Genomic DNA, 13143 nt, shown 5'->3' on the forward strand with positions numbered 1-13143 from the left:
TAGGCATGAGGCTCAAGTACCTGTTTTTACCACAAACCCTGCAAGTGGACACAGCTGTAACACATAACCCAAGGATTTATCAGGAGAAAACAACTGAATAGGTCCCTGAGACAGGAAGGGTGGACTAGAATCACTTAAAAAGATTCACTACCTGGATGAAAAATTACTCTGATGCTACCAAAAATGAACTGAAACCCAAAATGCCATATCACTTTTACTGAATACATGCTGAAGCCCAAAGGAAAATGTCACTTTCCACCAGTGCTCCTATGATCTGACAATTCAAGCTGTCCCCTGTGCTCTGAATCCTTTAAAAGCATCTTCTCTAGAAAACATATGTCCCAAGCTCCATGAAATCCTCAGAAGTTATCCACATCTGCCTGAAACTGCTCAGAGAGGTCACAATGGGTGCACCTATCCATTCAGAGAAACATCCATCAGGAGAAGCAGTGATCTTGATGGGAGTTCCTCTGAAGGCCAGCTGTTCCAGTTCTTTCATAAATCTTTTCTCAAGCCCAGGGAAGAGAGTGGTGCCCCCAGACAGCACAATTTCTTCAAAAAGATTTTTCTGGATGTTGGTGTCACACTTCATAATGCTGCTGGAGACCATTTTTGATAGTCCTGGGTTGTGGACACCCAGCCAGTCAGGTGCAAAAAGAATCTCAGGTACCTGGTACAGCTGATCCCCAAGGTGGATGACATTTCCATCTGGTAGTTTGTATTTTCTCAGAACCTCCTCTGGCTTCTTATGAAGTTTGTTCTCTGGCTCTAAGGCCACATAGCACAGCGTCTCTTTTATGTCATCCACTAAGGCCTTGCTGAGTATGCAAGGGTAATTACACCCACTAGCCAGGAGGAGTCGGGTGAGGTGCTCTGTGATGTCTCTCTCTGCCACATAGAGTTTGGTGATGGCATGAGGAAGGGAGTAACCCTCAAAAATGGGGACAGTGCAAGTGAGCCCATTACCACTGTCCACCACTAAGCCCGTGACAGAGGCAGAGGTATACAGTGCTACAACCACGCGGTTGGACAGGTAGAAGGCAGGCACACTGAAGGTCTCAAACATCACTTCTGCTGTCTTCTCTCGAGTCTCCCTTGGCTTCAAGGAGGGCTCAGTCATGCGCACAGGTTGTCGACAGGGTTTTACTCCCAGCTCCCACTCAAAAAGATACTTCCAGAGTTTTTACATGTCATTCCATCTTGTTACCCGTCCATGTTCAATGGGATAGTGCAAATGCAAGGCTCCATACTTGAACAGGGCCTTTCCCCCCACAGTGGAATTTTTCTGATTGGCTTCTGGTAAAGCCATGTTGAATTTAGGATGCCCCATGACAGAACTGATGACATGACGGGGCCCAGTCTCTCCAGACATGCCTACTTTGCAGAGTCCTGATCCATTGGCAAAAATTACAGCTGGAGTATCTAATGCATATGGGTTAAACATGTCTGCAGCATGCTCTTCTGACCTTCGCCAAAATAAAGAAAGAACATGGCCACTTTGTGAGATAATAGGTACCTCTGGAAGTTTATCAGCCACAGGATTCCAAAGTTCTTAGGTTGTCACTGAAGCAGAGCTAGCAGGCTGTCCCCTAACCCCATCCTCAACCCATGAATACTGTCCCTTTTCAAGCAGCACAGGGCCTGCTGAGGCAATTTCAGTGATGACTGCTCACTATGTAATAAAGTAGCCGAGGCAACAATTGTTCTCAGAGAGCATCAGAGGATGTTTAAGGGGTGGGGTCTCTGAGCCACCAGTACTCCTAGCTTGGTGATACTTGAAACAGAGGAAGGCAAACCATACCTCTGAACAGCTTTTGATAAGTCTGTGAACATGAAGCAAAGGCCTAGGCTTAGAATCTAATGAAGCGGCCCAGCTGTGAGGTTGTCCCAGAAAGCTGACTTCTATACTCAGCTGAGCTGCTGTTTGTGGGATGACAATTATACCCTTTCCTTTGCTAAGGGAAGGAACTAATCACCAGACACAGGTTCAGATTGGAGTAAAGATGCCAACAATCCACTTCCAGAGGTGGTCAGAACACCCTTTCTTTTATTCCCCCTTATATTTGTTTTGTTTTAAAACAGATTTATTAAGATAAATTTCATATACAATATATTCACCCATTTATGTAGTACATTTCCATGAATTTCAATATATTCAACTATGTACAAACATTACAAAAGTCAAGTTTAGAACATTTTCTTTACTTCAAAAAGAAACCCTGCACCTTTTAGCTATCACCCTCTTTGGGCCATCCTCATGAGCCCTAAACTCCACTAATAATATTTTTGTTGTCTCTAAAGACTTATCTCTTCTGCATTTTTCACTTAAACAGAATTATATATGTGACCTTTCATGTCTGGCTTCATTCATTTAGCATACTTTATTCAAAGTTCTTCCATTTGAATATAATTTTTTTAACCTATTCTACACCATAACATTTTTCACAGTATTTATAATCCTTATTTATTTCTGTAAGGTTGGTAGTAGTATCCCCTTTACTTTTTTGAACTTTTAAGAGAACTGTTTTTTGGTTTCATTGATTTCTCTATTGTTTTTCTATTCTCTATTTCAATAATTCCTGCATTTTTTATCACTTTATTCCTTTTTTAAAAATTTTATTTTATTTATTTATTTTTGGCTGTGTTGGCTCTTTGTTGCTGTGCACGGGCTTTCTCTAGTTGTGGTAAGTGGGGGCTACTTTCGTTGTGGTGCACGGGCTTCTTGCTGCAGAGGCTTCTCTTGTTGTGGAGCACGGGCTCTAGGCATGCGGGTAGTACTTGTGGCACATGAGCTCAGTAGTTCTGGCTCACGGGCTCTAGAGCACAGGCTCAGTGGTTGTGGCTCATGGGCTTAGTTGCTCTGAGGCATGTGGGATCTTCCAGGACCAGGGCTTGAATCCGTCTCCCCTGTATTGGCAGGAGGATTCTTAACCACTGTGCCACCAGAGAAGCCCCCCTTTTATTCCTTTTGCTTGCTTCAGTTTGCTTTTCTTTTTCCAGTGTGTTAAGTTTGAAGGTTAGACTATAGATGTAAAATTTTTCTTCTTTTTTAAAATACAGACTGAGATGATTCATTTTATTTGTCAACTTGGCTAAGCTATTGTGCCCAGTTGTTTGGTCAAACACTAGTCTAGACGTTACCATGAAAGTATTGTGTTTATGTGATTAACATTTAAAATCAGTTGGCTTAAATAACAGAGATTAACATCCATAAGGTGTGTGAGCCCCATCCAACCAAATGAACCAAATGAAGGCCTTCAAAGCAAAACTGAAGTTTCTGGGAGAAGCAGGAATTCTGCCTCCATACTGTAACATAGAAAACCTGCCTGAATTTCTAGCGTGCTGGTCAGCCGTATAAATTTCAAACTCAAGACTGTAACATTATTATGCTTAATGTGTCACCTTGACTTGGCTAAGAGATGCCCAGATATCTTGTAGAACATTATTTCTGAGTGTGTCCATAAGGGTGTTTCTAGTAGAGATTAGCATTTGAATTGGTAGATTGAGTAAAGAAGTTCAGCCTCACCAATGCAAATGGGAATTATTCAAACTGTTGAAGGCCCTGAACAGAACCAAAAGACAGAGGAAGGACAAATTTGCTCTTGGTGTCTCCGGGATACCCATCTGTGGACATCGGACATGGGTACTCCTGGGTCATGGGTCTTCAGACTTGGACCAGGACTTTCACCATTGACTCCCCTGGTTCTCAGGTATTCAGGTTTGTACTGGAACTATATCACCAGCTTTCCTGGGCCTCCAGGTTACAGCTAGCAGTTGATGGGACTTCTCAGTATACAAAACGGCATGAGTAAATATCTTTTTATCTATCATCTATTCTATTCTATTAGCTTTGTTTTTCTGGAAAACCCTGACGAACACAAACATTAACTCTTCTTTTTTTTTTTTTTTTTTTTTTAGCTTTTTTGAGGTATACTTAATATACATTTGCTCTGGTGATCAGTGATCATTGATCTTTGATATTACTATTATAATTGTTTTGGGGCACCACAAATCGTGTCCTTATAAGAAGGCAAAATTAGTAAATGTATATGTTTTGACTGCTCTGTTGACCAGCTGTTCACTGATCTCTTTCCTGGAGCCTCCGTATTCTCTGCAACACAACAATATTGAAATTAGGTCAATTAATAACCGTACAATGACCTCTAAGTGTTGAAGTGAATGGAAGAGTCACACAACTCTCACTTTAAATCAAAAGCTAGAAATAATGAAGCTCAGTGATGAAAGCATGGCAAAAGCTGAGATAGGTTGAAAGTTAGGCCTCTGGCACCAAACAGCCACGTTTTGAGTGCAAAGGAAAAATTCTTGAAGGAAATAAAAAGTGCTGCTCCAGTGAATACACAAATGATAGGAAGGCAAAATAGCCTTATTGCTGACATGAAGAAAGTTATAGTGGTCACGAGAGAAGATCAAGCCAGCCACAACATTCCCTTAAGCCAAAGCCCAATCCACAGTAAGGTCCTAATTCTCTTCAATTCTATGAAGGCTGAGAGAGGTGAGGACACTCTAGAAGAAAAGTTTGATGCTAGCAGAGGTTGGTTCATGAGATTTAAGGAAAGAGGCCATCTCCATAACAACAAAGTAGAAGGTGAAGCAGCAAGTTCTGATTTAGAAGCTGCAGCAAGATATCTAGAACATCTAGCAAAGATAATGAAGGTGGCTACACTTAACAACCGGTTTTCAATGGAAAACAGCCTTCTATTGGAAGAAGATGCCAGCGAGGACTTTCACAGTGAGAGAGAAGTCAGTGCTGGCTTTAACTCTTAAAAAGACAAGCTGATTCCCTTGTTAGGGGCTAATAAGTTGAAGCCAAAGCTCATTTACCATTTAGAAAATTCTAAGGCCCTTAAGAATTATGCTAAATCTTCTCTGCCTGTGCTCTATGAAACAACAAAGTCTGGATGACAGCACATCTGTCTACAATGTGGTTTACTGAATATTTTAAGCCAACCATTGAGATCTACTGCTCAGAAGAAAAAATTCCTTTAAAAGTATTACTGCTCATGGATCACCCAAGAGCTCTGATGAAGATGTACAACAAGATTAATGTTGTTTTCATGCCTGCTAACATAACACCCATTCTGCAGGTAATAGTTGAAGGAGTTATTTTGACTTTCAAGTCTTATTATTTAAGAAATACATTTTGTAAGGCTATAGCTGCAATAGGTAGTGATTCCTCTGATGGATCTGGACAAAGTACATTGAAAACCTTCTGGAAAAGATTCACCATTCTAGGTACCATTAAGAGGACTATGTGATTCATAGGAAGGGGTCAAAATATTAACATTCACAGGAGTTTGGAAGAATTTGATTCCAACCCTCATGGATGACTGTGAGTGGTTCAAGACTTCAATGGAGGATGTAACTGCAAATGTGGTAGAAAAAGGAAAGATAATGGAATTACAATTGGAGACTGAAGAGATGACTGAATTGCTCTAACCTCATGATAAAACTTTAACAGACAAGGAGGTGCTTCTTATGGATAAGCAAAGAAAGTGGTTTCTTGATATATGGAATCTATTCCTGTGGAAAATGCTGTGAAGATTGTTGAAATGACAACAGATTTAGAATGTTGCATTAACAGTGATAAAGCAGCAGCAGGGTTTGAGAGAATTGACTCAAATTTCAAAAGAAATTCTCTGTGAATAAATTGCTATCAAACAGCATTGCATGCTACAGAGAAATTTTTCATGAAAGGAATAGTCAAATAATGTGGCTAACTTCATTATTGTATTATATTGAGAAATTGTCATCACAGCCCTTAATCAAACACTACACTAATTAGCAGCCATGATCACCTAGGCAAGAACCTTCACCAGCAAAAAGATCATAACTTGCTGAAGGCTCAGGTGATGGTGAGCATTTTTTTGCAATAAAGAATTTTTCAATTATGGTATATGTATTTTTTTAGACATAATGCTATTGCACACTTAATAGACTACAGTATAGTGAAAACAAAACTTACATGCACTGGGAAATGAAAAATTTTGTGTGATATTTGCTTTATTGTGGTGGTATGGAACTGAACCTGCAAAATCTCCAAGGTATGTCCATATAATTTATGTATTTATTTTTATCTTTTAATTTTATTGAAGTAGAATTGATTTCCAATATCATGTTAGTTTCAGGTGTACAGCACAGTGATTCAGTTATATATATATGTCTATAAATATATATTTTTTCTTTTTCAGATTCTTTTCCCTTACAGGTTATTACAAAATATTGAGCATAGTTCCCTGTGCTATGCAGTAGATCCTTGTTGGTTATCTATTTTATATATAGTGATGTGTATATGTTAATCCCAACCTCCTAATTTATCCCTCCCCCACCTTTGGTAACCATAGCCTGTTTTCTATATCTGTGGATCTATTTCTATTTTGAAAATAAATTCAGTTATATATTTTCAGATTCCACAGAAAAGAAATATCATATGATATTTGTCTTTCTCTGTCTGGTTTACTTCACTTAGTATGATAATATCTAGGTCCATCCATGTTGCTGTAAATGGCATTATTTCATTCTTTTTTATGGCTCAGTAATATTCCATTGGATATACATAATATACCACATGTTCTTTACCCATTCCTCTATCGACGGACATTTAGGTTGCTTCCATGTCTATTGTAAATACTGCTACAATGAACATGGGGGTGGATATATATTTTAGAATTAGAGTTTTCTCCAGAGATTATCATACTAAGTGAAGTAAGTCAGACAGAGAAAGACAAATTAACATGTGATATCGCTTATATGTGGAATCTAAAAAAAAAATACAAATGAACATATTTACAAAACAGAAACACTCACAGACTTAGAGAATGAACTTATGGTTATCAGGGGGAAAAGGGCGGGGGGATATATTGGGAATTTGGGATTGGCAATGTACACACTATTATATTTAAAATAGATTACCAACAAGGACCTACTGTACAGCACAGGGAACTCAGCTCAATATTCTGTAATAACCTAAATGGGAAAAGAAATTCAAAAAGAATGGATACTTTTATGGGTATGACTGAATTACTTTGCTAACACATAATTGTTAATCAACACTCCAATATAAAATTAAAATTTAAAAAGTAAAAGAATAAAAACAAAGATATGCCACACTAAAACTAATCAAAAGTAGTCTGGAGTGGTTAAATTAATATCAAAGTGTATGTCAGAGCAATGACTATTACCAGGGACAAACAGGGACATTTCATTATGATAAAGGGGTTAATTCATCAAAAGTACATAACAGTTCTAAATATTTATGTACCTTACAGCACACTCTGAAAATACATGAAGCAAAACCTGATAGAACTATGAGGACAAACAAGTTTAGTCAGAGATTTGAATACTTGTACAATGCTATCAACTAACTTGGCCTAACTAGTGGCATTAAAAAAACACTCTACCAAACAGCAATAGAATACACGTTCTTTGCAAGTGAACCCAGTACACTGAACAAAATAGACCATATTTGGGGCCATAAGACAAGTCTAAACTAAAGTTGAGAAGATTCAAAGTATATTCTCTGGTTGCAATGGAAACAAATTAGAAATCAAAAGCAAAAATATATCTGGGAAATCTCCAAATATTTCAGAACTAAATAACACATTCTAAATAACCCATGGATCAAAAGAGAAATTAGGAAGTATTTTTAATTGAATTGAAATGAAAACACAACACACTAAAATTTGTGGATGCAGCTAATGCAGTACACAGAGAGAAATTTATAAAACTAAAATGCTTATATTACACACAAAAAAAACTGTCAAATCACTGACCTCAGCTTCCACTTCAAGAAACTAGGAAAATAAAAACAAATTAAAAAAAAATGTCTCCATATATATGCCCCTGAGTGGGGTTGCTGGATCATATGGTAACTCTATTTTTAGTTTTTTAAGGAACCTCCATACTGTTATCCATAGTGGCTGTTCCAATTTACATTCCTACCAACAGTGTAGGAGGGTACCTTTTTCTCCAACATTTATTATTTGTAGACTTTTCACATGATGGCCATTCTGACCAGAGTGAGGTGATATCTCATTGTAGCTTTGATTTGCCTGTCTCTAATAATTAGTGATGTTGAGCATTTTTTATGTGCCTGTTGGCCATCTGTATGTCTTCTTTGGAGAAATGTCTGCTTAGGTCTTCTGCCCATTTTTGATTGGATTGTTTGTTTTTTCTGATATTGAGCCGTATGAGCTGTTTGTATATTTTGGAAATTAATCCCTGTAATTGCATCATTTGCAAATATTTTCTCCCATTTTGTAGGTTGTCTTTTTGTTTTGCTTATGGTTTCCTTTGCTATGCAAAAGCTTTTAAGTTTAAATAGGTCCCATTTGTTTATTTTTGTCTTTATTTACGTTACTCATGGAGACGGATCTAAAAAGATATTGCTGCCTTTTATGTCAAAGAGTGTTCTGGCTATGTTTTCCTCTATGAGTTTTATAGCACCTGGTCTTACATTTAAGACTGGGTCTTTAATCCATTTAATTAGGTCTTTAATCCATTTCAAGTTTATTTTTGTATATGGTGTTAGAGAATGTTCTAATTTCATTTTTTTACATGTAGCTCTCCAGTTTTCTCAACACAACTTACTGAAGAGACTGTCTTTTCTCCATTGTATACTTTTGCCTCTTTTGTCATAGATTAATTGACCATAGGTGCATGGGTTTATTTCTGGGCTTTCGATCCCGTTCCATTGATCCATATGTCTGGGTTTTCTTTTTTTTTGCCAGTACCATACTGTTTTGATTACTGTAACTTTGTAGTATAGTCTGAAGTCAGGAAGCCTGATTCCTCTAGCTCCATTTTTCTTTCTCAAGATTGTTTTGGCTATTCAGGGTCTTTTGTGTTTCCATACAAATTAAAAAATTTTTTTGCTCTAGTTCTTTGAAAAATGCTATTGGTAATTTGACAGGGATTGCATTGAATCTGTAGATTGCCTTTTGTAGTATAGTCATATTATCAATATTGATTTTTCTAATCCAAGAGCACGGTGTATCTTTCCATCTGTTTGTGTCATCTTCAATTTCTTTCATCAGTGTCTTATAGTTTTCAGAGTACTGGTATTTAGCCTTCATAGGTAGGTTTATTCCTAGGTATTTTATTCCTTTTGATGCATGGTAAATGGAATTGTTTCCTTAACTTCTCTGATATTTCATTGTTAGTGTATAGAAATGCAAGAGATTTCTGTGTATTGACTTTGTATCCTGCAATTTTACCAAATTTATTGATAAGCTCTAGTAGTTTTCTGATAGCATATTTACAATTTTCTATGTATAGTGTCATGTCATCTGCAAACGGTGACAGTATTACTTCTTTTCCAATTTGGATTCCTTTTCTTTCTTTTTATTCTCTGATTGCTGTGGCCAGGAGTTCCAAAATTATGTTGAATAAAAGTGGCAAGAGTGGGCATCCTTGTCTTCTTCCTGGTCTTCGAAGAAATGTTTTCAACTTTTCACCATTGAGTATGATGATAGCTGTCGGTTTGTTATATATGACCTTTATTACACTGAGGTATGCTCCCTCTATGTCCACTTTCTGGAGAGTTTTTATCATAAGTGGATGCTGAATTTTATCAAAAGCTTTTTATGCATCTATTGAGATGGTCATATGGTGTTTATTCTTCAGTGTGTTAATGTGGTGTATCACACTGATTGATTTGTGGATACTGAAAAAGCCTTGCATCCCTGGGATAAGTCCCAGTTGATCATGGTGTATAATCCTTTGAATGTATTGTTGGATTTAGTTTGCTAATGTTTTGTTGAGAATTTTTACATCTCTGTTTCTCAGTGACATTGGTCTGTAGTTTTCTTTTTTGTGGTATCTATTTCTGGTTTTGTATCAGAGTGATGGTGGCCTCATTGAGAATGAGTTTGGGAGTGTTCCTTCCTCTGCATTTTTTTGGAATAGTTTCAGAAGGAAAGGTGTTAACTCTTGTTTAAATATTTGGTAGACTTCACCTGTGAAGCTATCTGGTCCTGGACTTTTGTTTGTTGGAAATATTTAAATCACAGTTTCAATTTCAGTACTCGTGATTGGTCTGTTCATATTTTCTGTTTCTTCCTGGTTCAGTCTTTGGAGATTGTACCTCTCTAAGAATTTGTCCAATTCTTCTAGGTTGTCCATTTTATTGGCAGATAGTTGCTTACAGTAGTCTCTTAAGAGCTTTTGTATTGCTGTGGTGTTGTTTGTAACTCCTCCTTTTTCACTTCTCATTTTGTTGATTGGGGCCCTCTCCCTTTTTTTCTAATGAGTCTGGCTAAAGGTTTATCAATTTTGTTTATCTTTTCAAAGAACAAGCCTTTGGTTTCATTGATCTTTTCTATTGTTTTCTTAGTCTCTATTTCATTTATTTTCACTGTGATATTTTTTATTTCTTTCCTTCTACTAACTTTGCGTTTTGTTTGTTGAATAAATAATTTTTTCTGTTTTATATTTATTTTTTTCATTAGTCAATTGATGTCTTTCATAAATTCAAGAAGGTTCTTAGGTAATTTTCCTCAATATTGTTTTTTACCCTTTTCTTTCTCTATAGTATTCATATTAACCATACTTGAAATTCAATTTAATTCTCAATTTAATTTTATCTATTGCAGTTGCAGCCTCTTTCTATGTTACTTTCTGTTTAACTTCTGTTTGCACTTCATTAATGTCTGTGTAGCAGTGTAAATTTATAGTTATCACATCAACTGTATGTCTAATATTATTTTACTTCCAATATCAATAATCATTTATCATTTCTATCTAAAAGTTTTTTTCTTTCCTTTCCAAAACTGCTTCATCATTTTCAGTGGTCACTTATTCATTCATCACACATTTAAATATTGACTTAATTTACTTAAACATATCATGTTTTTATTTCATATACTGTAGCATACAATTGCAAATTATGCAGTGTTTTAGGCCGAATACTGGGATTTATCTTCTGATTCTAACTGACTCTTGCTTATTTACATGAGTCTTAATATTCTAGTGATATTTTTATTATAAAATAATGTTCTTGGCCTTTCATCTGTAAAAATTCTTTGAGGTCTGTATTTAATGTAAATTACACTAGAGAGAATGTGCTACTATAAAGGATCAGTTTAAACTAAAATTTTCACTTTGGGATTTATAAGCCATGTAGGTGCACTGAATCCTGTTCGTACCTCTATAAGTGTAGAATATGTTTAGGACTTCTTAGGATAAGTTGTTCTACTCCAAAACCAGTATTCCCATCAATTTTCATAAGCCTTTCAGTGTTCAGTATCTACTCATGATAGTAATTTACTTCACTTTATTCTTTTCACTCTAAATATGGACGATTACAGTTACTAGTTTTACCCAACTAAAGGAATCTTTTTCCAATAATTATCTGTCTGCTACATTAACTGAATAGATACATCAGTGGCCACACATGGAAAGAATGTAGACTTTACAGAACTTTTGTAATAAAAATTACTAAACAACCAGTAACAACAACACAATCAGCAAAGAGTGACCAAAAGAAGCACCTTAAAGTGGAGAAAGAATCTGATTTCCATAGCTGCCATGTTGTAATATTAAATATGAAGAGATAAAAAGGCAAGCCACAGACGTGGAGAAAATGTTTGCAAAACACGTGGCTGATAAAGGACTGTTATCCAAGATATCCAAAGAACTCTGAAAACTCAACAGTAATAAAACAACCTGATTAAAAAATGCAACAAAGACCTTAACAGACATCTCACCAAAGATATACAGATGGCAAATAGTGTACAAAAAAATGCCCACATCATGTCATCATGGAAATGCAAATTAAAGTAACATGAGATACCACTACGCACCTGTTAGAATGGCCACAATCCAGAACACTGGCAACACAAAATGATCGTGAGAATATGGAGCAACAGGAACTCTCATTTACTGCTGGTGGGAATGAAAAATTATACAGGAAGTTTGACAGTTTGGTAGTTATTTTTACAAAACTAAACACACTCTTATGAAATCCAGCAATCTTGCTCCTCGGTATTTATCAAAGAGAAATGAAAACTTGTGTTCACACAAAAACCTGCACATGGATACTTAGAGCAGCTTTATTTATAACTGCCATAAGGTGGAAAGAACGAAGATGTTCTTCAGTAGGTGACTGGATAAATACATTATGTTACATCCAATCAATGGAATAGTTTTCAATGCTAAAAATAAATGAGCTGGCAAGTCATGAAAAGACATGGAGAAAACTTATGTGCATATATTACTAAGTGAAATAAGCTGATCTGAAAAGGCTACATATTGTATGATTCCAACTATATGACATTCTGGAAAAGGCAAAACTATGGAGACAATAAAAATAAAAAGATCAGTGGTTTCCAGGGGTGTGGGGGAGGTATGTCTAGGCAGAGCACAGAGGATTTTTAGGCCAGTGAAAATCCTGAAACTTTAAATCTGTTGAAGAGTAAATTTCAATTTGCCCCTTCCTTCAGCCCTTGGCAACCACCATTCTACTTTCTGCTCCTCTGAGTGTGACTATTTTAGACACCTCATGTAGGTGGAATCATGAAATAATGGTCCTTCTGCGACTGGCTTATTTTACTTAGCATAATGTCCCCAAGGTTCATCCATACTGTAACATATGGCAATATTTCTTTCATTTTAAGGATGAATAGTATTTATTGTGTTGGTATACCATATTTTCTTTATCCACTCATCTGCTTATAGATATTTAGGTTGTTTCCAACACTTGAAAATTGTGAATAGTGTGGCAATAAACATGGGAGCATCAATATCTCTTCAAGATTCTAATTTAAATTATTTCGGGTAAATACCAAGAAGTGGGAAAATGTATCATATGGTAGCTATAGCTTTAAGTTCATAAGGAAACTCCATAGAGCTTTCCATCACAGCTGCACCATTTTATATTCCCATCAAAAATGTAGCAAGGTTCCAATTTTCCCACATTTTTATTCCCACTTATTAATTTTTGGGTTTTGCTGCCTGTGTTTTTAGTGTCATATCCAAAAAAATCATTGCCCAGACCAATAACATGAAGCTTTCCCCTACATTTTCTTCTAGGAGTTTTACAGTTTCAGGTCTTTTAAGAATTTAATCCACATTGAGTTTGATTTTTTGTGTATGGGTAAGATAAGTGTTCAGTTTCATTCTTTTACA

At 36.3% G+C, this 13143-nt stretch overlaps 1 protein-coding gene and 1 pseudogene across 1 annotated transcript; one reads left to right on the forward strand and one right to left on the reverse strand.

The window, feature by feature from the left end:
* Window positions 1–310: 310 nt before the first annotated feature.
* Window positions 311–1444, reverse strand: ACTRT1 (actin related protein T1). The gene is given in 1 exon segment (XM_029239858.1): window positions 311–1444. A coding segment is annotated over 1 exon segment (1134 nt).
* A 2712-nt stretch (window positions 1445–4156) lies between these two features.
* The window catches only part of LOC114905882, a 162866-nt pseudogene continuing 153879 nt past the window's right edge, over window positions 4157–13143 (forward strand).

Source organism: Monodon monoceros, unplaced genomic scaffold (genome assembly GCF_005190385.1).
Source record: "Monodon monoceros isolate NGI ecotype Baffin Bay Population unplaced genomic scaffold, NGI_Narwhal_1 Super_Scaffold_22, whole genome shotgun sequence".
Classification (NCBI taxonomy): domain Eukaryota; kingdom Metazoa; phylum Chordata; class Mammalia; order Artiodactyla; family Monodontidae; genus Monodon; species Monodon monoceros.